Source organism: Centropristis striata, chromosome 20, assembly GCF_030273125.1.
Source record: "Centropristis striata isolate RG_2023a ecotype Rhode Island chromosome 20, C.striata_1.0, whole genome shotgun sequence".
NCBI classification, from domain to species: Eukaryota; Metazoa; Chordata; class Actinopteri; order Perciformes; family Serranidae; genus Centropristis; species Centropristis striata.
In genome coordinates, this window is record NC_081536.1 from 10,106,681 (window position 1) to 10,134,540 (window position 27,860).

Consider the following 27,860-nt stretch of genomic DNA (forward strand, 5'->3'; position numbering starts at 1 on the left):
ATGCCCTCCTCAGGGCTCTGGTGATGTCATTAAGCCACGGGAGACCTCTGGCTTAGGCTTTTTTACTCTAAAGGGGGGAAACAGTATCCACGATGGAAAGGCAGGTGGTGTTAAAAAGGGAAGTAGGTTCGCCAGTGCTGAGATGGGGAGAGGACTCAATAGTGCAGATGTTGGAAGCAGCTATGTGGGACTTCATAGTCCACAGACATTTGCATTCTGTTAAGGTGGACTATGTAGACTGTAATACAAACTGTTCATTTTGTCAGGTGCATGCAACATTTCCGACAGGCTTTTATGACAGTGCTGGTCAGTCTGTCTATTTAATAGTCAACAATTTTTCTGCAATATAAATGATTGAAGTGAGATGAGCAAACTTTATCTTAATAAATAAAAGAGACAGATGTTAAAACATTTTTGCTTTAAGGACATGATATTCAGCTGAACAAAAGTATTTACTTTGCAGTATATTGCAATATGTGCTAGCGGAATACTTAATGTATCACAAAATGAAATAGTTTCAGTATTAAAAAAACATTTTCCTTTTCAATTTTCAGTGTCTTCTTGCAAAGGGCTTAGTAATTATCCACCATCAAGGCTGTGACCCTACCAGCAACATTTTTTTCCCCTTCTTTTTAGTCAGGTGGCCCTTTGTGCAGCATTGTCGAGACATTTGAGGTTTTTGGCTGAACCAACTAAGTCTCATGAGGTGTTCGGTTGCAGCCAGCGAGACTTTGTGACTTACTCTTTTTAAGGCTGTATGGGCAGATGGCGCAGTCAGCTGACAGTGACAATATATTGGAAGAATGAGAGGAACACCATACAAAAGAAAGTAATGCCAGTGAATACGACCTTGTAAAAAATGTCATAGAGTTGAATTGAATCAACAGCTCTCTGACACAGTCTAAACAACAATCAACATTATAAGCTTTATAAAGTTTGCTGTCGTTGCTTGCTTTTATTGAACTTGCTCAGTGTATTGGATATATCAAATGTCTTTATGATCACTAGAGAATTTGACCTACTTTTAGTCCAGCTTAATGACATTAGCATGTGAATGTCAAAGACATGCTCTCACTATATCCTGTCAAAGCCCTGCCAGCATGCCAGCCCATACAGAGACCTTCACTCAGCTAGCTGTTAGTAGCATTGTAAAGACATTACATGCTGTTGCAAACCAAAAGAAACAGCACAGGAGTGGCACGAGGGGGCCATTCGTCATCTCCTACCTTCTCTTTCCAGTGTTTTGCTTGAGTCATGCTCAACTACTTGTCCTCGGCTGGTTCAAATGTTTGTAACAACGTGAAGGCTTTTTGGTTATTCCTGTCCAAGTACATTATACTATATAGACTTGGCATTTTCATCCTACGACACATTACAGCAGATTCCCAAAAAATGGCTGAACTTGTGCACTACTCATGTCCATACTACAAAGATATGAACTTTTCCAAGCATAGTTTTTAGATAATAATACAGTTTTTTTGTTTTAAGATGGATTCAATAAAATATGACATGCTCTTAATATGACTGTTGTAATGATCCAAGCCAGGTGACTTTTAATTCAATTCCACAGGGACCCCACAAATCTAAGAATGTATTCATCACCAGTCAAGTTTTTAGACTTTCATGCATCTGCTCTTCAGGTGTGTTCGGCGTTATGAGAACCATCTAAATCGCTGCCATCCGTGCTCTGCAGCCGTCTCACCATGCGGCCGGTTCATTGCTTCAGGCTCTGAGGATAACTGTGTAAGTCTTAATACTCTTGTCTTTCCTTACTGTGTGTGTGTACACTTATATATATACTGTATCTCAGCCAGTTGGTTTTCTTTAAGTATAATTTCACAAGATGATAATCAGACATTTGGGGTGTTAAAGTGTATTTGCAGTTCACAGGTAGGCACAGATAGGCATAAGCTGCGAAGTATTCTGAAATAATGAATTATTTTAGACTCAAATCTTACTGTTTGACCTCATAAAGGAGAAGGACATTAGGAAATCAGCAGCATATATTTATCAGTTTCTTCTCCATTTAAGGTGAGAAGAGTTTGTGCTTGACGCAGAATTTTTTATTTGGACTCAGGCCTTTTTCCATAGAAGTCAAATTCAACATTTATGTTGAAGCAAAACTGTTTAATTGCTTTTCCAGACTGCGCCTTATACTTGCCTTCAAGACATTTTCAGAAGACTGCCTCCCTTTTCCTTATCCATCTCCCTTTTTCGTCTGGTGTACTTGCCTGTTGAAAGCAGTGGAATAATATATGCATGCTGCTGGTTATTATTAATTATGGGGACTCAGCACAGCACGGACATTTGAGAGCATCTCTGTCGAGATCGGACATTTCCAACGCTTCTTGGAAATCAGGAGAGTAGTGGTAGTAGTGAGCTACACCGTATTTATTTGTAGCTGCCCAGAGACTTCCATAAGCCAGACACATTTGTACTTGTCTTAATATATCAAAAACCAATCATGGAAAAATAGAATCGGAATACTTTTAAAAGACTCCCTAGATCATATTTCACATTTTCCAAAAAAAACACAAGGCCAAAAAACGATCTAAGTGGAATATCATTTCAGTGTGGTCGATATTAACCTGTTGTATGTTGAAATATATATTATTTTTACCCCGTTTTGAGTTCCCCTCTTATCATCTGACATGAATTTGATTGTTAAGAGGATAAAAGTTTTCCTCTTCAGTTTTCATAACTGCAAGCCCTATTGCCCCGATCTCCGCTTCAGTTACAGTGGATATAAACTGATACATCTGGGGATCCATGTGATATTTAAGCATTCCTAAAAGAACTTTTTTTATTCCAAGTATCTCATGCCCTGTTAGGCACCACACACGTCATATGCCTAAGACAGGAGACACTCTACCCATGGACGGTTTGACGGAGCTCACTTGAAGCGATTTTCAGGGAAACATAATCCAAAACAGCTGCAGGAATCTGATGAGTCGTCGTCTGGTAACAAACATCCCCACATCTGTTTTTATCTGTGCTCATGGCACTGAAGCAAATGAATGGGTCTTAAAGCTCACTGATTGTATTTAAAGAAAAAAAAAACTGCTAACAAGCTGATAACACATTAAATATCAACTCTAACATTGCAATTCAAAGTGTTGAATGTAGGACGTCTATACAAGCAGTATGAGAATGTCCTTTTATGTGCCCAAACCAAGCGTAAAATCAACACCTACTTAACACCCACAAGTGAAGGGATGATCAACGAGGCTTTTACTGCCTAAAGTACAAAATAACAGTAATCTATCTGCATGGGCTCATTAGGATTGTTAATCACTCAATTGCCACTTAATTTGGTAAGTGCTTAGTGTTTGAGTACTTTGAGTGTCTTTTGATGTTGTGCAATCTGTGCAAGAGTTTTTACCATTTTTTTCCCCATTTAAAGAGTAACTTAATTCAAGAAGATCCTTGTGTTTAACTCCCTTCTATGATCATGCGCCTTGCTGCAGGGATATAGAAGCGTATCTGAGTTTGTGCCTGTACACTGTGGCATTGCTGTCGGGTATGGTGGTTAGAGGTGCAAGAGAGAAAATTTCTGACAGCACCCATCACTAGCCTCGTTTCTGTTTCTGTATTATTATGCATCTTTTCAGGTAATATATCTAAAATCAGAATCTGGTATTTGATGGAAACTTATGTGCAGCTTTTTTAATCAGAGCACACCTGTGTATTGAAGTGAGCATCACTGTGGGTCAACTTAACTAATTTTATATACATTCCACATCACTGCATGGTTACAGTTCCTACCTGCTTTTATTCGTGTATTCCTCTCATTCACTTCAGGCCTACGTATATGACATCCGCAGCAGCAGCTACCTACACAAGCTTCAGAAACACTCCGACACAGTGCTCAGTGTGACTTTCAACCCCGCCACACCAGAGGTAAGAATCTGCCTTTTGTCTTTGGGGTTTTGTTATTTCCAATTTAAGTAAATGTTTCACTTTCACCTTGGGCTGGGTGCTATGATAATTTATATATATATAAAAAAAAGTTTTCAACATTGTTTCTATTTTGATGTCGAAAAACAAGTGGCCAAACAGTTTTACAGCAATATTTATGTCATTTGGACGATGCATTACATTCAGATCCTTGCGTGTGAGAGCAAAGCTGGAGCAAAGTGTATGGAGTATATAATAATAGGCTCTACCATGTGATTATTTCATATCGACTATTTATTTATCAAATAAACATTTTGATAAATATCATTATTGAGATATTAAATTACATATAATATGATACATTTTGGCCATATCACCGTGCCATACTTTCACTTTTTCTTGCAAAAATCAGATATCAGACATCTGAATTTACACCAGAGATTGCTTTTACTTTCCAGTTGTGGACATATGTTACAGTCTGCACACTCCAGGGGAAATGCATACAGGCAACAGTGTTAATGTGTGTTTACCCTCCACTCTTCTCCTAATTATGAATGCAAATCACTTAAATCTTTATCTCAAGCATCTTTAAACAGCGTGAAAGAAAAATGTTTGAAAGTAAAGATAAGAGGTCACTGTGAGAAGCAGTGTCAGTCAGGTCATGTCGTCTTCAGTCTTCAGCCCTTGTCTTAAGAGCTTGAATGAAGATGTGTATTTTACTTAAATTGTATTTTTTTTTTTTAAATACACATTTCAGAAGAGAATATAGGAACTGGGTGCAGTGCTGTGGAGAGGAATGTGTAATTAACAAAATAAAAATACTGATATGTTGTTTTTTTAGTCATTTTCTCGTGATGTTTTTATAAACTCACAATGTATTGTTTGAAAGTCATTTAAACATAATTTAGATGAATATCTTATCTTCAGTTGGTCCATAGTCTGCACCATCTCTACTTGCTATGAACCACATGTGTACAAGTGCTTGCAATGAAGGAATGATATCCTCAGGCTGAGGTCACATAGCAGGGCTTATTGAGACCATCCCAAAGTTCAGGACACAGAATTTCTACTCGTAGCCAGGAAAGAATTCAATATGACGAAGACGATAGAAATAATAAGGAGCTCGGATTCTTGTTGCGTTTCATATGTGTGGTATGGATTAATTTCTATGTGTATGTGTGGGTGCATGCACTCAATTGTTTGTCTAAGTACTGCACAATATACTGAAATTGTTAACATAACACAATAGAATTGCAATGTGTATAAACCCCAACTAAAATGCTGCTGGCATATACAAACACTACAACAAGAATAAACTTTTTCTTCTTTATGTAATACCATTTTCATTTAAAATGAATATCTTCCAAATCACTCTGTGGTTTTAACCAGTGGTGGCCAGTTTTTATTCCAATCAGATAATGACTACCGCTCTATCGTGCCACAACCCTGTGGGATCTAGCAACTCGCTTTGTGCACTGTGCTGATCCACGTCTATGACTGGCTGCCTGCAGGGTTTTCCAGCCTGTGATTGGCTGCACAGTTCCACAGTCAACAAAGGATGTATACAGTGTTTTTCTTGTTCAGTTCAGGAGCTACTTTCCAACATTTCTGTTGATTGTTTATGGAATTTCTAACTGGATTCATTGTAGTTTAATTGTACTCCGGTTTTGTTGCACACTGTCTTAAAGGGATGCAGCAGAGACAAAAATCTATGTTTATGGTACTGTGTGAGCAAAGAAATGCTTTGTATGCATCAATTTGTGATCTTTTTACTTCAGCTTGTTTGCATAATGGATTTAAAGTTTTTCTTTGCTTGGCCTACAAACAATCTAAACAGGAAGATATCAATACAGTCCCATCAAAGGAAACCTTAAGTTTAAACACACAGCATCTTTCATTTAAAAGACTGGGCATGGGATCATGGGAGTTTTTGTCTTCTTTGTTTAACAGCCACCATCGGATATGAACATTTGACAGTCTCAGACTGACCGTTCTCGGACGAGTTAATGTATTTTTATTCACATTACATTTAGTAAAGTTTATTCATGCTAGGTAATTTTATTACAGTGAAATAGCCGAACCTTAACTTGCTAACTTTACCATTAGATGTGTCAGCTATACTCATGCTGCTACTCTAGCTAATGTTATGTGGTGAATTGTGGGGTAACACAGTGCTGTTATCTGTGGTTAGAACAGTCATACTCAAAATAATTTCCAAGTTGTCTTAAATGTAAAAAGAACATTATGATAATTTGCTAAATCATTTTTGACATATATTAAATTGAAAACTGTATATTGTAATTGTACACTTATTCTTAATTTGATGCCTGCAACACGTTTTTCAAAAGTTGGGACAGGGGTATGTCTACCCCCATGTTCCATCACCTTAATAATAATAATAATAACTTTATTTATATAGCACCTTTTAAAAACAGCAGTTTACAAAGTGGTTCAACAGAGAGCAGTTAATCACTAGGAGAATGATGCCATAAGGCTAAAAACAATTCTTACATTAAAAGAAAAACAACAAGACACAGAGCAGGAACACTCAGAAGACATTCTCAGATACACCGAAAATAAAAGGTAAAAGCAGTGAAAAGTGAAGAAGTAAAAAGGAGTGGTAAGATAGAGAGCATAACATAGAAGCAAGTCTATAAAAATGGGTTTTAAGAAGTAATTTAAAAGAAGTTACTGACTCTGCACGCCTTATCTCCTCAGGCAGCTCGTACCAAAGTCGGGCGCTCTGGTGGAGAAAGCCCGGTCACCTCTGGTTTTTAGTTTTGACTTTGGAACGGTCAGAAGGGCGCCACCCGAGGATCTAAGGACGCCGGTCAACTCGTATGGAATTAGTTATTCTGTTAAATAGCTATGAGCCAGACCTAAAAGAGCTTTAAAAGAGATCAGTAAAATCTTAAAATCAATCCTAAAACAAACAAGGAGCCAGTGCAAAGAAGCGTCTGTTAATGCTAAGAAGCCGAGCTGCTGCGTTCTGAACCAGTTGGAGGCGAGAAAGGGATTTTTGGGAGATGCCAGAGAGGAGGGAGTTGCAGTAATCTAAACGAAAATCTAAGAGTATGAATGACTTTTTCCAGGTCAGAGGGTAACAACATGGGTTTGATTTTGGAGATGGAGCGTAAATGGAAAAAACAGGACTGAACAACTTTTCTGATGTGTGGGTCAAAAGCAAGGCTTGAGACGAATGTGACTCCCAGATCTTTGGCGGAGGACTTTATGTTGGTGGATAGTGGACCGAGATGATTTTGGAATTGACAAATTGTGTTTGGAGGACTGAACAGTATGATTTCAGTTTCGGAGTTATTGAGGTGAAGAAAGTTTTAGGCCATCTTGTCATTTAACACACAGAGACAGGTCTGGACTGCAGGCAGGCCAGTCTAGTACCTGTGCTTTTTCCTTCAAATCCATGCTTTTGTAACATGTATAGAATGTGACACAGCATTGTTTTGCTAAAATGAGCCGGATGGATGTTGTTGATGTACAGCTTTCACTTTGCATGACAGTAGGGTCTCAACTTGCATTTGTAGATGCAGTGGCAGACTGTGTTTACCTACAGTGGTTTTCTGAAGTGTTCCTGAGCCCAATGTCCTTCATACATGATTTGGGATAATGTAAGTGGACAACTCAACAAAATGGACAGCATGGGTATAGTCGGTTTTTTGTTGTTGCTTTTTTTTTTTTTTTTAAACAAATTTAATGCAGATATGATACATATTATACACTTAACACAGGACAAAGACATTTAACATCTTCAATTGCTGTTACAGGGAATAATTAAAACTTTACTGCTGTAGTTTATACCAGCATCCTTTCAAAATCTCCAGAACATTTCTTGCAGAGAAACATTCCTTTTTATGTTTTATTGTCCGATTAATGATTTTCTTTTGGAACTGTTCAAACCAAGTAGATTTGCAAAAGAATCCCTTTAAAATACAATATCACAACCTTGGTTGGACATCTCATGAGACTTGTTGACTGTCTTTTGGACTCGAGGCATATGTTTTAAATCTTCATGTCCATCTGTGTAATTTCATTCAGTTAAACTTTGCAGCACAATGTTACATTCAGATTTCCAAGTTTGAAAGTGGAAAGTTTGATCCTTGGCCATTTACTGGCTGTATTACAGTAATCTGCAGAGTTTGAAGGCACACTTCATCAGTCAGAGCATGCTTGCTCCCCACCAGTACTTCTGCACATTGTGTTTTGTATGATAGCACATGCTCTCAAAGCGTAAACTAAAAAAAGAAAATCAAAATCGTTACTGTGTTGTCCACTATAGGTCAGGTGATAAATTAAGATATTGCTTTAATCGTTATCAATCTTATTTCCACATGGAAATCTGGACATAAATGTTCAAATGTGTGTGAATAATCAAAACCATCTCCTTTCAGTGTAATATCTTTTTCACAGGGTCATCTCCTATTGGCCACCACTTGTTTCTATTCTCAGATTTGTGTCACTAACCATCTCATACTACATGAACTTGCCAAGATCCTAGCAGATTGAAGTCGTAAAATTCACAGATGTGTGAAAAAACTGGTGGGCTCCATAGGGTCTGCAGCTAAATAAAGAGACATGATAAGTTTCCACCTTGAGAATCAAAGCATGCTAAGAGTTATATATTCCTCACATAGGATTTATGTTGTGTTGAGAGCCATATAATCATAATAAAGAAACTTAAGTTTAAGGTAAAATACCTAGTGTGTGAGTAGAATTTTAGAGACTTTCAGTATACTTTTACTATTATTTTAGGCTTTATGTTTACTTTGGTACTGTAGTTGTCTTTCTCATTCAGATTTTAATTGTAAGAACAGAAATAGTTGCTCATTAAATCAACCAGCCTGGTCATACTAACCAATAACTAGTATTGCTTTAGTTTATTGAATTAACTGTCTGCTCCAGTGTTTGTCAAGCAATTTTCTGAATGCAATTAGCACACAGCTGCACAGTCATGTGCACTCACCACTGAACAGCTACCTTTTTGTCTGTCCACCCGAAGGGAAAGGGCTGTTCTTGATCAGTGACTGAAATCAACATTCACTGTGGCCTATTTAATCTTTCTCAGGACTTTGTAGAGGGAGGAAGACCTCTGAAATTCTTAGAAACCTGAAATGAAACTTTATGAAATTGAAAGATTAACATACTGTGAATGAACTTGTCAGGTTTGGTTGGACAAAACAAACCCAACCCAAGGTCTACTTATTAGTTTTCTACTATCTCACACAGTCTTCATTCGTGGACAGTTTGTTCAGTTGTCATAGAGAACTTTCTGTTGACATGTGTGCTCAGTAAATGTTGTGATTCCATCCAAAGCACTTTTAGGACTTCTTGTCCGTGTTAGCTTAAAGTGAAGAGTGGACATTCATACTTCATGCTTTCAGCTCAGTCTTTAGGAAATAGTATTCTAACTGAACAATCCCTACTCATGTCCACCTACTAGCATTTTCCACAATATTTTTCCTCAGTTTGCTAACTGGTCAAGCAGATGGACAGATATCTCTCATTGACCCATTATATCTATACAAATATTATGTAAAATCATTACCTCCTACCAGTACTAATGATATTATTACTTCCAGCAAGAAGGGTTTTTTTCAACTCAGTGGCCCTCATTTATCAAACGAGCGTACGTCAGAAAGTGAGCGTAAAGTGGGCGTAAGATCATTTCTACGCAAGCCTCGGTATTTATCAATTTGGACGTGAGCGGAGGGTACGATCAGATCTCACGTCTGCTCTCAGCTCGTGTACGCACATTTGAGTCAGCGTGAAGTTGGAGTTGGAGAATTGATCTGAGACTATAGTATCGATGCCTGGAGGTGATCAAACTCTGTGGTGTTTTGATTTTTAATAGTGACAAAGCAAAACATGTTTAGACTACATCATTTATCATTAAAACATAATCCAAAATAAATACACCCTGCGATCCTGAAATTCTTTAAACAGAATACCAGCCGAGGATATTAAATGTTGTTGTCTTCTGCTGTTTACTGTTATCCAGCTCCGACACTGGAGCGTCAGCGTCTCCTCCAACACCAGAGGTGCACGAATATAAACATTTCCAATCAGCGCTGCCACACGCTCCTCTAACTAGGACATCATTCTTAGTAAATGTAAAGAGGTGAATAATATATCTCCATCACAATAATAGCAATATTCGGATATTATATAGATTATTAGGCTTTATATATAACGATGTATAAATGAATTACTCAAACTTCGCCGGGAGTTAATGGTCCGCTACTCTGCTGACAGCACCACTGATTTCCTTCCTTTTCACTTTTTATGCTTTGTATTAAAACTTACCTTAAAACATTGTTTACCTCCTTCAACCAAAAAGCTGTGGAAACTTTTAAGTCTGTGCTCCAAATGTAAAATATTCACTGAACTTGTTTGAGTTTATAACTATAAGTACTTTTATTTAATAAACCTCCGTCGCTGCGTATTTCTGTAATATGTCTATATTGCCCCTGTTGTTATTTGTAACGGTGCACTTTGATAAAAAAGTTGACTTTGGGGGGGGATCTTCTTTTTGGCCATATTGCGTCCTTCGGTGTCGTAAACTCTGGAGGCGAGCCTTCTTAATCGGGTATATATTAGGGCGTGACATTTAAATGACGCTCGTTTCGAGCCACCACATTTATCAACAGCCAATCATTTTTACGCTGTGATTGAAGAGATGTTTAATAAATCCCAAGTGATCCCTGTCGTAAGACGAAATATACACTCAGATCTGTGCTCGTTCCTACACTCGTTTGATAAATGAGGGCCAGTCTGTTTGTCTGTTTGTCAGCAGCATTTAGGAAAAACTGCTGGCCTACTTTTCATCAAATTTGACAGAGGGGTGACGCATGGGCAAAGGAATAAACTTTTGGAGTGGGTCTGAATCATATGCCAGATACACAAATTATTTTTGTCTTTTGTCAACATTGCAAGATTGATGCATTTGTACTGCATTCATGTGGTGTTGGTATAAACAGAAAGATGAGTTACCAACTGTGAAAATTCACTTGAACGCCCCCTCAAGCTGGAATGTGTGTGAGACAGGGCATGTCTTGATGGAGGTCTGCACTCTCTGAGTGCCCTTCTCATTCGCATTACATTTACATAGTAATATTATTTGTATTAAGATGGGTAGCTTCAAGTGTAATCGTGATCCATTATTATGCTTATGATTTCAACATTTGACATCCTGCAAAGTTATATAAATAAAAACACTTGATAAGCAGTGCAGGATAAATTGTGTAGTTTTTGGAATTTGGTGAAGAAAAGGGCAAAAATACAGTAAACAATTAGTGAAACATTGCTGATGCATCCTACACTGCTGCAGATTTACATGGCTGCTAAACATGGTATGGACTTGTTGTACAGCTCACAGATGAAAAACACTGATGGCTCAGAGATAAAAGTTCCCTTCACATTATATGAAAACTGTTTCTTTCCCATTCCTCAGACAGTAGATCGACCGATATATTAAGTTGTTGGCTCAACTTGTGAGGCTGCTTCTAGTTAAACTTGATACGCTTGATCGAATGTCCGACTGGAATGGATGCAGACATATCTGTCTTTATTTTCTACTGTTTGTGGCCAAAAAAAGAGCCGTGTAAATAAAAAAGGGATTAGAAGTTCAAAAAGTCCTGGGAAATGGCTGGTCAGTCTTACAGTTAACTGAGACCAAGGCCATGTGATATCATTATCCTAACATGTATTTCCTGAGCCTGCTCTTTCTCCTTACCAAAATATGATGTCAAAATATGTGCAAAAAGTGTCCCCAACCTGTGCTCACCTTGCTTTTTAGCCACATTTGAGGCCCAGATGTTCTCCATATTTACTGCTGTGAGAACCCTCCGATGCAAGGCACAGACAGATAATGCAATGCATATTTTCCACTCATTTTTCACTCATGTTTTCCACTCGAATACTTAAAAGACCATCAAGCAGACTGATCTACCTCCGGGGTTCATTCCCTCAGGTTTATTCTTGTACTTAGTCTGTAATGAAAGATCCCAACTTTTACTGTCACCTCACTTTGTTGTCTTGTAAAATCCTGTGGGATTTCACATTGCATACCTCTGTAAAGTTTTGCAAGCGCTTCTGTGTTGGACCTACATGTGCTACCATAAAAGTAGACATGCAACTTTTACTTGCAAAGTATTTACACACTTGCAGCCGGAGTGATATTATGTCTGTAGGTTCAGCACATAAGTTGTTCTTTTTTCTTTTCTTTTTGCGTTAGAGTTGTGGCAGGCAAACTAAGCTGTGTCCAATTTGAGTACCGCATGGAAACAAAGAAATGATTATAGTGTATCTAAAGCTTCTTCTTCCAATGATTTTAGGGATTTTAAAACTATTTTAAAGCTTTATGATCGAAAGTAAAGGTAAAAAAAATGTTGTTGCCGGAGGCGAATCAACAGTAACTTCAGAGAAACAGGTTACTAGGTCAGACTAGAGAAATAGACTTTATGGGGCTCTGCTCTATTTGGCATACTAAGATTTCTGGACTGTCTCATCTCAAGCTGTCAATATCTCCAATTACATTGTTCCACATCAGCAGTGAAGGCGTCTTTGTAGTCTCTGCCAAAAGTCAGCATAGTGAAGTGGGTTTTTTATTAAGGACAGTGGAGTGTCCTGTCTTATTACCTTTGCCAAAGAGGTGATCTTTAGCGGTATGGTTTGTCTGTCTGTCTAGGTCTGTCTGTTTGTCAGCAGGATTACAGCAAAACTACTGACCCCATTTTCATGAAGACACATGTTCCTTGGTGTGTCAGTGTTGTTTCTAAATTACGACTTAAAGCTCACAAGCACTCCTAAGTTGGAAGAATGACTTTCTTCTAGCCTTTTCGGAGGTCTGCGCTCTTTGGGCCTCATTCATGAAACGTTAGTAGATTTGTGCGTAGATTTGCACATAAAAGCCTACGCTACTAAAAACCTACTCCGGATTCATGAACGCCGCGGGAAACTCAGATCTGATCGTAAACACGTGTGTATGATCATGAATGCCAATCCATCGTAAGGTGGCAGCGCGCTCCCGATAATCAGCAATTAGCATGAACCCCGCCCATGAATTGCTAATGACCACCATATAAGGAGGTGTGTAGAGGCATCCTGTCGACCTGTCAGTCATGGCACAAAGAAAAAAAGAACGAGAAAGAAAAAAGAATTTTTCCGAAGCGGAGATTGAAGTTATTTTGGGAGAAGTGGAGTCCAAAAAAAATTTTTTATTTTCATCTGTTAGTAGTGGTGTGACAGGGACAGGCAAAGCGAAAGCGTGGAGGGAGGTGACGGACGCAGTAAATGTGGTTTCTGTAGTGCAAAGAACTACGTCCGAGGTTAAACGTAAATGGTTTGACATTAAACTTGACGCAAAGAAACGCATTAGCGCACACAAAAAAAGTACATCTGCCACAGGAGGAGGACGCTCAGAGTCCAAATACCCCGTTGGTGCGCTCTACAACGGCCCGAGTAGCCGCGTGCGCCTCATTGTATGCTCCTGTGGTGTCTGCGGGCTGGCCAGTGGGGTCATAAGCCACGGCGTCAGTGGGTAACCCCTATCCCCTATGGATATAGAAAGGTAAGTCCATATATAACACACACATGTGATTATGCAGGCTATATTCTTACCAATGAGCCAGCCGTCTCTCACAGCTCCATCCTCCAAACGCGTGCCAACTGCGCAATTACGCAGGATGAATGCGTCATGCGTCCCACCGGGCCACCGTGCCACAACGTTTAACAACACACACTTTGCGTCACAGATCAGTTGCACATTCACGGAATGAAAGTTTTTCCGGTTAATGTAAGCAAATGCATCACCGGATGGAGCCTTGATGCGTACGTGTGTGCAGTCTATGGCACCGATAACACCTGGCATGTTTGCAACTGCGCTGAACCCCTGCATTACTTCTGTCTGCCGTTGTGCGCCGTATGGAAATTGGATATCTGGCATTAATTTAATGATACCTCTGAGAACTGCAGGCAGGATGCGTCAATTTACATAGATAATTCACAATTATGAGTTTAATCTGAATCTTAATCCCGCCAATTGCCAACTAATTTAACTAAATATGTTATATTTTTAATCGTTTGTCATGTTTATATCACATGTTTCAAAGGCATCTGCGTATTGTGTACATAACAGAACGATTTATGAATTAAAATTGTAATTTCCAACAGTGACGAGCATTATTTATATGCGTTCTTAAATTTACACAAGCACTACGTGTGGTCAGCAGCATGTGTAGATTTTGTTAGTAGCTACGAAAAGATCGGAGCTACTAAAATATTGATGAATGCGGAGATGCACGTAAATTTCCGTCTGCGAACGGTTTACACACAAATTCGTTCTGCTCACGTTTCATGAATGAGGCCCTTTGTGTGCAATCGTAGTTCCTTAATTATTTTGAATGCTGACAAAACTATTCTGGCTTATTTTTGAAAAATATATAAATTGTTGAACCTCCTGTCTATTGTTACCTCGATGGAGTTTTAATTGGTGACCTTTTACATTAAATATGATTTTTATTTTATTGACTAATAAGGGCTTCTTTGTATGTTTTGTCTGGGGTTTGGGATGTGTTTGCCCTTTTGATACTGAATCACATGAGCATTGAGATTGGTTACAAATCAGCCTTCATATATAACTGTAAGTTCTCTTTCAGATATTGATTTTCTACCACCTTGTTCGTGTAAGAAGAGATTTTTTATCTCTGAGATCATAAAGAATGGGTGTCGACATCTGAATTTTAAGATACTAGGACCTTGAGGAACATCATAGAAAAATCAGTGCTGTGATCTGACCCCTTTGGAAATGGCCATGTCAGGGTTTTTTTTTAAACTTTGGAGCACTATTTATGCCCCTTATTGACAAGATATCATGACATGGTTAATATATATGAATCATGTCTAGTTTCATATGATACCAGTATCATCACTGTAACCTTAAAACTTAGCCTGCATCAGCCTCTGAAAGACAGTAAATATCTGTAAGTAAGTGTGAAATGAAAAGGTACTTTTTCTAATGGAAACTTACAATGGATTCAAGAGTAAAGAAAGAGAAGGCCTTGACATTGGTGTAAAAGTTTATGTATGTTGTGTCAGCCTTTATGAGACTTTACTCATGCTATACGAATCGGAAAATTTGTAAAAGTTGTAACTTTTAGCTGAGGGGGACTGGCTGGATGTGCACAGGATGGTGCAGTAAGAGATATTTACAAGCCAGAGCCATCAAATGAAAACGGAGTCTTTAAGCAATCCCAAACCAGGTGCACTTGTTTCAGGCAGAGTTTTGAACAAACTTTTTGTTTGCTTAAAAGTCAATCTAAATTTAGGCTTGAAAACTATGAAACAAACTGTTTTTTGACATGAACAAAATCTCCAATTAAAATGGGTTGAAAACAAGCAAACTTAAATCATGGCCAGCAAGGCTTCCTGTTGTTTAACAAGTGTGTTTGTTTCTGTGAAAGTATCCTTGAGCAAAACACTGAACCCCCCTCCACCCCAGAGACACCGCTGCACTCTGACATATCTGGTCAGTTTTTAAACGCATCCATGTGTGTTTGTTGGAAGGGGATCCGGAAGGAAACAAAATCCGGTACTCTTTAAGTATTTTTATTTCAATAGAAATAGGATCAGACTTAAATAAGAAAGTATTAAACATAAATGTTTTAAGATTCTTCCTTTGACTTGGTGGGAAGTTTCTGAAGTCATTTGCACTTCATGTGTTGGAGTTAGTGTAGGACTGTGACCGCATACTGACACAAGCAGCTGTCTCTAAAAGTTAACATGTTCTATCGTCCCGACCAGGAAGATGAACAATGAGTGAATCATCTCACTGGATTTCGAGCTGAGTGCTACTCTTGTCTCCATATGTCAGCATGTATCATCTGTGCTCTTTGCAGGCAAGCAAAAAATGCAGCTGGCCTCCCACTAGACCTTTTTACTGTATCTTTTCATTTGTGGCCATTTGGCATTTAAAAAAGCCATCTACACCCCTTGGTCTTTTTTTTTTCTTCTCATATTTTATCTCTTCCTTTCCTCTCTGTTTGACCCCAGAGAGCAAAACGCTCTCCTCTTACTGTAGTGGCCAGACAGCAAATACAGAGGTGGACTCTGCCGTCTGCTCCAGAATGTCACATTAGAGTGAGACACAGACTGAGCTGAGACAGCCTCTCCGAAACCAACTGGCCTGTGTTCAACACAGCTGGAAGGCAATGAACAGGAAGTAAGAAAATAAAGACTTTGGGTCCAATTGCAAAATGTGTTTTTCTTAAGTATCATTACTTTTAACATGTAGTAGACAGCAGTTTCAATCAACTTTATTTATTTATTTTAATCAACTTTATTTATAGAGCCCTTTAAGACAGCGTTAGCTGATACAAAGTGCTGTACATGGCAGGACAGACCAACAATAAAAACAAAACACGCAAAAACAACTAAAATAAAGCGAGTCTCATGCTGGGTAAAAACCAATAAATAAAAGTGGGTTTTAAAATGAATCTCAATTTTAAAATTAGTCTTAATTTTAAAATGAATCTTTATCAGTTGGTGTTAGGTACTAGTGTGTTGTCCTTTCTTTGCCTCAGCATGTGCAGTATGCCTTGTCCGAAATTCAATCTGGGAACCCATCAGCTATCATTTGATGGTGATTTAGCTTTTTAATCGCTTTAAAAAAATGTATTTATCTGCAGTCTTAGAAACAGAAAGACTGTCTTCATCGAGAGTATCTGAAATATCACCTGGATTTAAAACATCTACAAAAAGTATCAATGGACTTGCTAACCGGACTCTAAACAATGACCAGTCAGTGGTATCCAGCTTCTCATAAAAAGTCTTTATCATACCAATATATGGATACAGAATTAATGATTAATTAAAGTGTGTAGAAGCTACTTGAAGAGGAATTTAAGAGAATATGTGTTCAGTAGACTACCCAGTCAGTATTTCACATTCATTATCCAAACATTTTGGTAATGGCAAAATCGCGTGTGAGTGGCAAAAACAAGCACTTTTAGTGGATGCAGATTGACGGCACACGCCCCGACTGCAGCTCCCTCGCTTTAAAAGACAGAAGTTCCCCTTTAGACTTTTCCTCTGAAATGGCTGAGATATTGACAGGGTTAGCACTCCAACACTGTCACATTGAAATAATAACGTGTTCTGTGATTGTGTCAGCCTCAATAAACATTAACTATTCTTTGTATTTTGGGTGTTTCTTCGAGAAAGAAATTCAACTCGAAGCGTCTGGAGCAAACCCATGGAATGCTGTCAGTCTGATCGTATCTGTGTTTCTCCGTGTTGGCGTAGATTGATCTGTCCAGGCCTTATAAATGACATCTACCTTGACTGTCAGAGACAGATGGATGAGCAGGACAGATATAAATGGACTGATACTTTCTTTATTTAGATTGTTTTAATTGCCATAATAATAAATAGGATAAGAGCTAAGAGTTCGATTAATTCCAACTTTTATTAACCCTTAAATGGGCAAGCACATGTAAAATTTTGGGAAAAATAATTAATTGCTATTTTCTAATGTATCTAGGCTAAAATAACACAATTTCATAATTTTTTTCAAAATATGACCTTTATTTTTCATTTTACAGTTTGTATCTCCCAGGATACATTGTCCGTTTAGGGTATAAATTTACCATTTTACAATTATTCAAATATTTCATTTGGAAACTTTAAAAACATATTATAAGCAATTCATTAGCTACTCTTTTTAATGTCTTGTATACAAAGTTTCAAAAAAGTGGTTGATGGTGCTTCCAATGAGCTGACATGAATACAAGTTTGTCTGGTGAGCAATAGTCTCAAAGATGTCGTCGTCAAAGAATTTGGAGAAGTATGTCAGTGGAGTGGATAGCTCATCTGGTGCAGTGAAGCAACTTGATGTAACTGTACACTGGTGCTCAAATTTAGTTTTTCTCCACCTATTGAAAAGGAAAAAAAATATACTTCTCAGCCTCCCCGGAAAAGTCTGCTCCAGGGTGCTGGAAAGGAGGCTCTGGCCGATTGTCGAACCTCAGATTCAGGAGGAACAATGCGGCTTTCGTCCTGGCCGTGGAACAACGGACCAGCTCTTTACTCTTGTGAGACTTCTGGAGGGGTCATGGGAGTTTGCTCATCCAGTCTACATGTGTTTTGTGGACTTGGAGAAGGCCTACGACCGTGTCCCTCGGGGAGTCTTGTTGGGGGTACTGCAGGAATATGGGGTACCGGGCTCGTTGCTACGAGCTATCCGGTCCCTATATAACCAAAGTGAGAGCTGTGTCCGCATACTTGGCATAACGTCAAACATGTTCCTGGTGGGTGTTGGCCTCCGCCAGGGTTGCCCCTTGTCTCCGATTCTGTTCGTGGTTTTCATGGACAGGATCTCAAGGCGCAGCCGGGGGAGAAAAGGATTCGGTTTGGTGACCTTAGAATTGCATCTCTGCTTTTTGCAGATGATGTGGTTCTTTTGGCTTCATCAAGCTGGGACCTCCAGCACTCACTGGGGCGGTTTGCAGCCGAGTGTGAAGCGGTTGGGACGAGAGTCAGCACCTCCAAGTCTGAGGCCATGGTTCTCTGCCGGAAAACGGTGGTCTGCCCCCTCTGGGTGGAGAGAGGTACTGCCCCCTCTGGGTGGAGAGAGGTACTGTCCCCTCTGGGTGGAGAGAGGTACTGCCCCCTCTGGGTGGAGAGAGGTACTGCCCCCTCTGGGTGGAGAGAGGTACTGCCCCCTCTGGGTGGAGAGAGGTACTGCCTCAAGCGAAGGAGTTCAAGTATCTCGGGGTCTTGTTCACGAGTGAGGGTAGAATGGAGCGTGAGATGGACAGGTAGTTTGGTGCGGCGTCAGCAGTGATGCGGGCGTTGTACCGGACCGTCGTGGTGAAGAAGGAGCTGAGCCTGAAGGCAAAGCTCTCGATTTACCGCTCCATCTATGTTCCAACCCTCACCTATGGTCATGAGCTTTGGGTAGGGACCGAAAGAACAAGATCGCAGATACAAGCGGCTGAAATGAGCTTCCTCCGTAGGGTGGCTGGGCTCAGCCTTAGAGATAGGGTGAGGAGCTCAGACATCCGGAGGGAGCTCGGAGTAGAGCCACTGCTCCTTCTCCTCTAAAGGAGCCAGTTGAGGTGGTTTGGGCATCTGGTTAGGATCCTCCCGGAGTTCCAGGTCCAACTGGTAGGAGGCCCCGGGGAAGACCCAGAACATGATGGAGGGATTATATCTCTGACCTGGCCTGGGAACTCCTCGGGGTCCCCCAGGAGGAGCTGGACGTCTGGAATGCCCTGCTTAGCCTGCTGCCCCTGCGACCCGGCCCCGGATAAGCAGAGGAAAATGGATGGATGGATGGACAATATCTGCACCAAAATCACTGGATCTCTTACAGAACAATTCACTATACTACTCTTTTCGTTACCTGAACATCTTCCCTCTTTTACTGTGGTTTGCTCCCTCTTCTGCCTCGTCACTTGAGCTATCACTGAGCTGGTCACTGCTGCTACTGTCCTGATTCTGGCCCTCTGTATATAATTCATCTTCCTCATCTTCTTCACTGGTTCCCTCATCTGAATCAGATGAACCATCAGGTGGCAACACAACAGATGCCACCTCTCTCTTTCTTGCACCATAGAAAATTTCTGGTAGAAATTCTCTGAAAACATATGTACACTGGTGAATTAATCAGTAATACACATTCAAGAGTAAAATAAAGTGTAATCAATATTCAACACATTTATATTATTGATTATCTGTAGAGTATAGGGTTCAAAACATAAGTATATCTGAGAGTGATTATGCCTGTTTTTATACCCCTATCTGGACAACGTATCCCCCAAGATACAGACATTCAATGCCTGTTTATGAAAGACATGTAAATGTCATTCATTATTTTTCAACAAGAATACACAAAATTATGCTTAAAGAACAATATTTTCAAAAACAAATTCCCCCAAAACATAATTAACAAGAAAAATAACAACTCTTGCCTCATGGCCAGTGTCTCTGTCCACGTAGGCTGCCATTTTGGAGTTTGACATGAATGTATCAATTTAGTTTTGAATGCTGCCATTCAGTCACATGACTTGGGTACTTGACCCACCCCCACTTAAAACTTTCTCATGATATTAAGTGCAGATACTTGATGCCCCTCCCCCCTACAGCCTGCCAAATGTCTGTATCCCTCAGGATACAGAAACCATTTAAGGGTTAAGAACAATAGCAAAATATATTAAAGAAAAAAAAATCTGTGAAGCATTTAATGTCTCTGATGTGATGCAAGTTTTATTTCCCTGAAACTTTTGTTGCAGTTGAACAGTTTCTGAATGAAAAATGTGTTTAATTCATTGACAGTATCGCTGGTCATTGCCTTTAGTTAACACATTTTATTACAGTCAGTTCCCTCATTGTTAATAGACATGATAGTTAAGAGACATGAAAAACAATCTTAACTGGAATGTAGATTTATATAGGACTTCATATATTAATTTTAAGAATGGATAAACATTAGAAGAAAGTTCAAAAGATATTCATGGGATAGTATACATAAGTTACCAATAGCAACAGACTATGTATTTCTTTCTTCAACAGTTCATGTACTTGTAAACTCATCAAACAGGTGACCCTGGTGACCGTCTGCTCTTTTTCCCATCTCTCATGTGGATCTTCCTTTCCCTCCCAGCATGTACACTGCAGAACATCCCGGTATGTTGGCATCTGTGACGTCTGCACTTTTCAACTGATGAATGATATCCTTTGGGAGGGAGAACACATTGCTTCTTATATCTTCAAAGTCTCAGCTATTGTTCAAACCAGTTTCTGCAGACGGCACACTTTCTGTTGTCTGGATTCCTAATATTTGTGTTCACCACTGCAAATCCAACCCACATTGCAGTCTTAATCAGGATTTTTATTCCCGCTTTGATCTTTTGATTTACGGTATTTTTCCGTGGTATTGAGCCAGCACACTTGACAATAACTTAGATTATGTAACATGTGTGAAACGTTTTAATCTGATTTACAATCCCTGAGTTCCTAAAAAGTTTTGAATGAGACTCATTCATATACTAAACAGAAAACAAATAAACAAGTAGAGCATTAAAGAGGAAGTAGCCAACATTTCCAACATTGTTTCTCATGGCTTTGAGATTATTAAAAGTCAAATTTTTCATAAAAGTAAAAAACATATGCTTGTAAATGACGTGAAAAACGATATATCAGTCGTGACAGAGTTACATAAGGATATCTGCCATTGAAAATAAATCTTTACAGAGAAACCTATAAAGACTGTGTTTCCTAGAATGGGATGTTGAGGAAAGACAAGCAACTCACTTGTGATGGCCCAGCATGACCCCCATGCTACACGTCTACAGTGAATCAGCACGTTTGGACTTCTGACCCTGAAGGTCGTGCAAAATCCTCAGTCCTCATCAGCTTGACTTGTTTCAGCCTCGGTGAACAAAGGTTGAAGGTTGTAGAGATGGAATGCGTCGGATTACAGATGTTTGCTGCAAGCATAAGACGTTAAAATTCCAATGATGTTGTAATCAAGTTTTTAGAAGCCAGCGTGTGACTTCAACTCCTCATATCATGTTTGCACGGAGAAGTGTAATGCCTAGTCGATTACACATCTAATGGTTTTGGATAGCTGTTTATGAAGAGAGCAGTGGTTGCTAATGGAGCTGCTCTCTGACCCTCTTAAGTTTTTAAGTGGCTATTTTAGCAGCTCCGGGGCAGGACCCAGACAGCTTGGCTATTGTTCATTAAGGTCATTGAGCAGGAGTTCATGGAGAAAGAAGACTTCTTGAAAACAAAAGAGCTAGTGAAATGAGCTGTCAAACTGTTTGTTTCATTAGAGAGCCTTTTTTTTATTATTTTTACATGCTAAAAAACACCAGTATACCACATGCTTATGTAGGTGTAACATGTTTGTGCTTACTTGGCTGCTATTTGCAAAAAATCCTCTTGTCTTCGGGCTCCACACACACCTGCAAATCCTGTATGTGTGTGTGTATAGGAGAGAAGCTGCAGCTATCACCCGTCAAAAGAACATTAAATCCAACCCAGTTTTTGTATGTTTGAGTCATCCTCAGCTATTGTGACTCCCATTCCCAGCACAGGCATCTGCTTGCTGGTAAAAGATGATTTCTCCTGCATAAAACAACTTTAGTACATGGGAAAAAATGTTGGACTATTGTTGTTACCAAATGTGGTTTTTATCACTGCTTGGCAAATGGTTGTTTTCCGAGATTCCCGCTGGTAGTATACTTTAAAAGGATACTCTGTCTTTACAACCACCTAAAAAATCTCCGGAATCACCATAAATGAAACGTATGCTCCACAGTAGATCTGGACATTCACCCAAACATTCCCCTTTGTTTTGCAACTTGTTGGATTGTTTTAACTTATTTTTTCATCATGTAGGTTTGTGAAGTCCAATAAGACATTAAATCAGTACAAATAACCATGGCTTGAAGTCATATGAAATAGATTTGAAATGGTTTGTCAGACACCCTGGTCTTACACATCACATATATGTGAAAATATAGCTGTTTATGAACAAGGGTCTTGAGTTATGATTGTTCCACAATATCATATTCTGTACATTGAGCAGCTGCAGATATGAGTATATATCATGAGACTTATTCTCAACCCCAAATGGAGGGTTTCCTATTGCTAGTGCTGCTGATTGGCTGTCACAGTGTTGAGGTAATGTTCCCTCACCCTCATCTGCTCTACTGGCTGATAGAAACAGATGAGATAATCGTTCCTTCTTGCAAAGAAATATAGTGAACAAGTGATTGTGTACATGTGTGCTTGTCTGTGTACTGCATCCACATGTCGGTTTGAGTGTGGCATGTGTGTGTGTTTGCATGTGTGTTTGTTTAAATGGGTTTGCAGGGCGTGGGTTGATGTTAGTTTATTGATATGAGGGTGCTGTATTAATCTGTAAACAATTGACTCATGATGACTAGTGCTGGCAGGAACCTCAAGTCCCACTTTTGATTAAACAAAGTTATATAACAAAGTTCAGGCTGAGAGGCTTCATGTTTTTGTGATATATGGCAGGTATGGAAAATCAAGAAATTCTATAAGAAAGACAATATGGATGTTGACCTCTGTGATGCTAGTCTTCTTTAAGCAAGCAGGTGCTGTTATGCAACTTGGTCCTCTATTTAGAGAGTGATGCGTGACACCCTGGGAAATATCCACAAGAGTAAAAGCTGATGTAATTCTTTTCTTTCTTTCTTTTTTCTCTTTGTCTCTCCTAGCTGCTAACTGGGACCCTGGATGGGAAGCTGAGACTGTTTCAGTCCAGCAGTGGGGCTGTCTCATGACACCAGTGCTGCTGTGCATAGTGTCCCCAACATGACTGCGTAATTACAGCAGGCTGCTGCAAAGACCATGCAGGTTTCATTAAAGCAGCTCCAAGCCTCTGGCTAGGCTTTTACTGGGAATGGAGAAAGTAAGGGGTTTTGTTTTCAGTTATTGCTTCAATAAAGATCAAAAATAGATACCAGTTTAAAGAGGTTTTGTTTGTCTTGTTTTTGTGCCTGTTGTGTTTTACTATTTCTGCGCTTCAATTAGTGAAAGCTCATCTTTGTTAAACATTCAGTTTCTGCATGATAAGAACGAGAAATATCTTTCATACAATGTATTAAACCATATTGTTTTCAGGCATTATGGATTGAATTACAGATAATTACAGATAATTTGCCAAAAACATTTATCAGTAGTTATTCTCCTCCATCTGGCCACATTCTGTATGGTCAAGCATCAGATTTTGTTTCTCCAGTATGTGGAGCAGATGTATTTCTATATCACTGGCTGTGACCACTACTTAACAGATCAACACACAGAGCTATGACATCAACTGGGTGCAACCTCTTGGGCTGCCAGACACACAGATGCTACTACTGTTGTTCATTCTGACACACCCGCTCGCATTGTTTGAGCTGTACATTTAGTATTCTCTCACAGTGTGTGAGAGAGATAGAGAGAGAGAGAGAGTGTGTGTGTGTGTGTGTGTGTGTGCACACATAGTATGAATGCAGCCGTGTTACTGCATGTCTGTTTGTATAAGAAGTAAATAAGGTGAGCCTCAAGGTTTGACTTTAGGACCTCTTATGTTTTCTGTATTTATGTACAGTATGATCTTCCTTCAATTTTCTGTGATTGTTATTAGTTACTATTATATATAGTATGATGCATATATTGAAACTATTATTTATACATGTTTTTTTCAGCTAACAAAATCAATAAAACAAAGTCACACACACAATTCTCTTTTGTGAGACAGAGCCTCAACTCCAAATCCAGGTCTCTGGTTTTAGTTTTTAATGACAGTAAATCTCTCAAGAAAGTCGATCAAATGAATTGTCTGAGTTTACGGGTTGATTCTGGACTTATTGAAAAATAAAAAAATAAATTAATATTATTGTTATGCATCATTCAAGAAATTGTTTTGAATTTATTGTCAGAACTAGACTTCAGAATTTCCATTCAAAGTTTTTTTTAAACCAGTTTTCTTCCTTTTCCTTTCACTGTCATCTGTAAAATATCTCTGTGTTGCTGGTTTGTGTTGCTTATCAGTTTCGTAAGTATAATCCCACAATTAATAACTAATAAATATTTCCTGATGACATTTCACTGGCAACCACTTTATTTTCTTTAACATTTCCATATCGTTTTCATTTCTCTTGCCCAGAAAAAAAGCTTCTGCTATTTCCTACTATGCTGCCATTATCGCTGCCGGCAGGCTCTAACCCACAGCTGTCTTAACCGAGTCTAAAGGAAAACTCTACCTATCTGGAATGGAATGAAATTTCAAGCGTCACTCATCCTCGGTCCATTAGGAAAAGTTATTGTATTTGACGCATTATCTGACGCTGACACCGATGATAGAATGATAAATCCACCGATAAGCTGCCTTGTCTGAACTCCCTCAGACGGAGGTGAATTTTCAGAAGACTGCTCATCTCTGCCTTGTCTCCTGTCCAATATTCTGCATTTGATTTACTCACTCTTTTTGGACTGTGGGCTTTAATTGATACAGAGGCATTTTGCCTGTGAAGATTGTTCTCTGCGCTCCACCAGCCTCAGCTCGGTCAGATGAAATATTGCTTTGAAGTTGCACAATATGAGTTGCCAGGTTTCCTATCACAAAACTGATGTTCTAGATAACACAAAGCAGGCTGAGTCTGCATAGGATTTATGGGGTGGTACCTCTTCTTCGGTCATACAACACATATACATGCATGTGTGTGCATGTGTTTCTTTATGCCACAAAGATAGGTATGTACTGGCAAGGTTGAGTCTGCCCTGTCATGGTAAGCTTTAGTGTTCCTGCAAGCAGAAGAGACTTTCTACTGGAACAAAACATAATAAATTGTCTTCGGAGAAAATTTATGTAGCCATGTTCTTTCTCCATTTTAATGTGCTGGAATGTTTGTGTGTGTTTAGGAGCCAGTAGCTTCTCTTGAATGAATTAACCTGCTCCGCTAAGATTCAGTGAGCACACAAACCAAAGTGATATATATAAGTGTACACGCACATTCCTTGTCTGTGTGAGGTCGCTTTGGGAGCACTCCCTACATTGATCTCACCAGTAAAGAATGACGTGTTTATACTTGCAAATAAAAGGATTTTAAGGAAAGCCACACCCGTACATCGTAACACAGTCTGGTCCAAAGTTTTATCTCTTACAAAACTTTGTCATTCAGTTTGACAAGGAGAAGAACTTAGTCTGCGTCCAGTTTTGCAGAATACAGAACAGAGTGGGGGAAGATACTGTTCAGAACTTACAATCTAGTTCCTCATTTTGCTTCTTAGAAACATCTACAACTGAAGTACAGTCTCTGCATGCCTGTGACATCCATTGCCTGTAAATTTTTTGGGTAATTCACTGGCTTTATGGACACTGTCCTGAACTCTGAAACCACTTTCTCTCATGGGTACTTTATATAAAGAAAACCAAGATATACATCACGAGGCACGTGCATCTTAATGACCCCCCAAAGACTTCTTTGGATTTCTGGTCTTTTGTTTTCATGAACTCAGTGGAACTCATATTCCAGGGAGGGGAATATTTGTGCACATGTCAAAAACTGCTGTCATATAGCTGTGACTCATTCAATGTTGCGCAAAGCTTTTTGGACTATAATTTAATGTTCTGTGAATTATTTGAAAAAAAAAGTAGTCAGACTTATGGACATTAAAGTGATAATCTTTGGCATGAAGAATGTTTGTTTTGCTAGGTTTTATTGCTGACCGGACGAGCATAACAGTAATTCAGCTCATAGGCGACTTGCTGGATGGGAGCCTCCACATTTTCCTCTAAACACCTGTTGTAATGTAATGCAAGGATCAGATAGTGGTGTCAGGAGGATCAGTAAAGTAGGTCCCTCCTTTCTAATCATCAATCCATGATCTCTTCCTATACCTACCCAAGTAGTTCAGTTTCTAAACGTTAACCACATGGCTTAAACTACAACCGTTTTGGGACGTAAATAAAAAGGTCATATATGTGGTTTTGGGAGTCACTAGAAAATGACATATATTGTCAGTAGGGAATGAGACCGTGTTGGATAGGGGCCATTCAGAATAATTATAACCTTTTCTTTTTATACTGTAGTTCCTTTTACTTAAGAACTTAACATTTTTGCACCCATACTTCTCTTGAAAACAGTAGTTTGGGCAATTAGCTTAAACAGGAATAGCCATTAAAGCCAAACAAGCAAGCAAAGCAATGCCACATGCAGAAAGTCTGCAAAGAAAGTCACTATAGCAACCAAAAGAAATATTTGAATAGAAGTATCTGTGAAAAAACACCATGTCACCAACATAAAGATTGAGCATTAAATACTTGCACCCAATTAAGCTTATCAATGTGCATCATTTATCATTCATAACAGGGAGATAAAAGAACTACTGAATATGAAAATACCATAGCTGTATGTGGAACATTGTAAGTCTTCCCATACACATGTTCATGTTGCTGTACTATTAACATACATATTTTTGTAAATATGTTAAAGCCGTCACATCTTGAAGAAATGGCTCAAGGGTTAGCCGGCCTGTGTTTCTCCTTATGTGGTCAACGAATTACACAGAGTCATACTTTTGGCTTGAATGATACAGCACATGTCCTAATGTTCAGAAACTCTTTCTGACTACAGTATACAATGTAATTGTAAAGGATGAACATGGATGGTAAGTGGTTAGAATGACTGGTGAATACCGGTGAAAAATCCAGATGGATCCTCACAGGAGGAGCCAGACAGGGAAATTAGTGTCTTTGTACTTGACTCTGTCCCGAGCTGTTCTGGGCTGGAGTGTGCAGACAACGACGGAAATACAGATTAGTAGCAGATGGTGTCATCCAGGGTACAAGGCATAAACATTTGAATGCTTAACACTTAGATAAATCAACACGAGACCCTCATGGAGTTTGCGGGGGGAAATGGGGAAAACAGGAGTGCGTAACACGAGGTGCCAGAACGCTGAACGAGACTGGGGGCCAGGAACCCCGTCGAGCTTTTGAAATCCCTTCACATCATTACTCTTTGAATAACAATCTTGGTCTTTTAAAAGTTGAAAAAATAAAATGATCAGTTTGCTCCATTAAATCCTGACTCGTAAGTCCAAACAAAAGCAGCATCATGAAATTTTTGCTGCATGAAATGTTATTGCAAGTTTTCATTTGAGTCACCACTTTGCTAAGTGCACAGTCTTACAGTCCGGCAGCTCCATTAAGCCAAGGTGCAAGGGTGAGATGAGATGATAGTTTGGCATCTGAGTATAAACCATCAAGTCTCTGCACATTTCTCAGGCCCCATCACCCTAAACTCCAACCTCTCACTGACACTAAGATAGCATTTCGACATCAACCTCTACCATTAGCAAATTCCTTTGTTTTTATGACTGAATTTATCCCCTGAAAGAGGCAATTTTATGTTTTCCTCTCTAAT

The 27,860-nt window shown here is 39.2% G+C and overlaps 1 protein-coding gene across 1 annotated transcript in view; it reads left to right on the plus strand.

Annotated features, from left to right (window-relative positions):
• Positions 1-23,553, plus strand: part of wdr27 (WD repeat domain 27) — a 49,860-nt gene extending 26,307 nt beyond the window's left edge. The window contains 4 exon segments of the mRNA XM_059359021.1: positions 1,641-1,743; positions 3,802-3,900; positions 23,163-23,215; positions 23,217-23,553. Coding sequence (XP_059215004.1) covers positions 1,641-1,743; positions 3,802-3,900; positions 23,163-23,215; positions 23,217-23,271 — 310 coding nt within the window. The 3' untranslated portion in view covers positions 23,272-23,553.
• Positions 23,554-27,860: the final 4,307 nt, after the last annotated feature.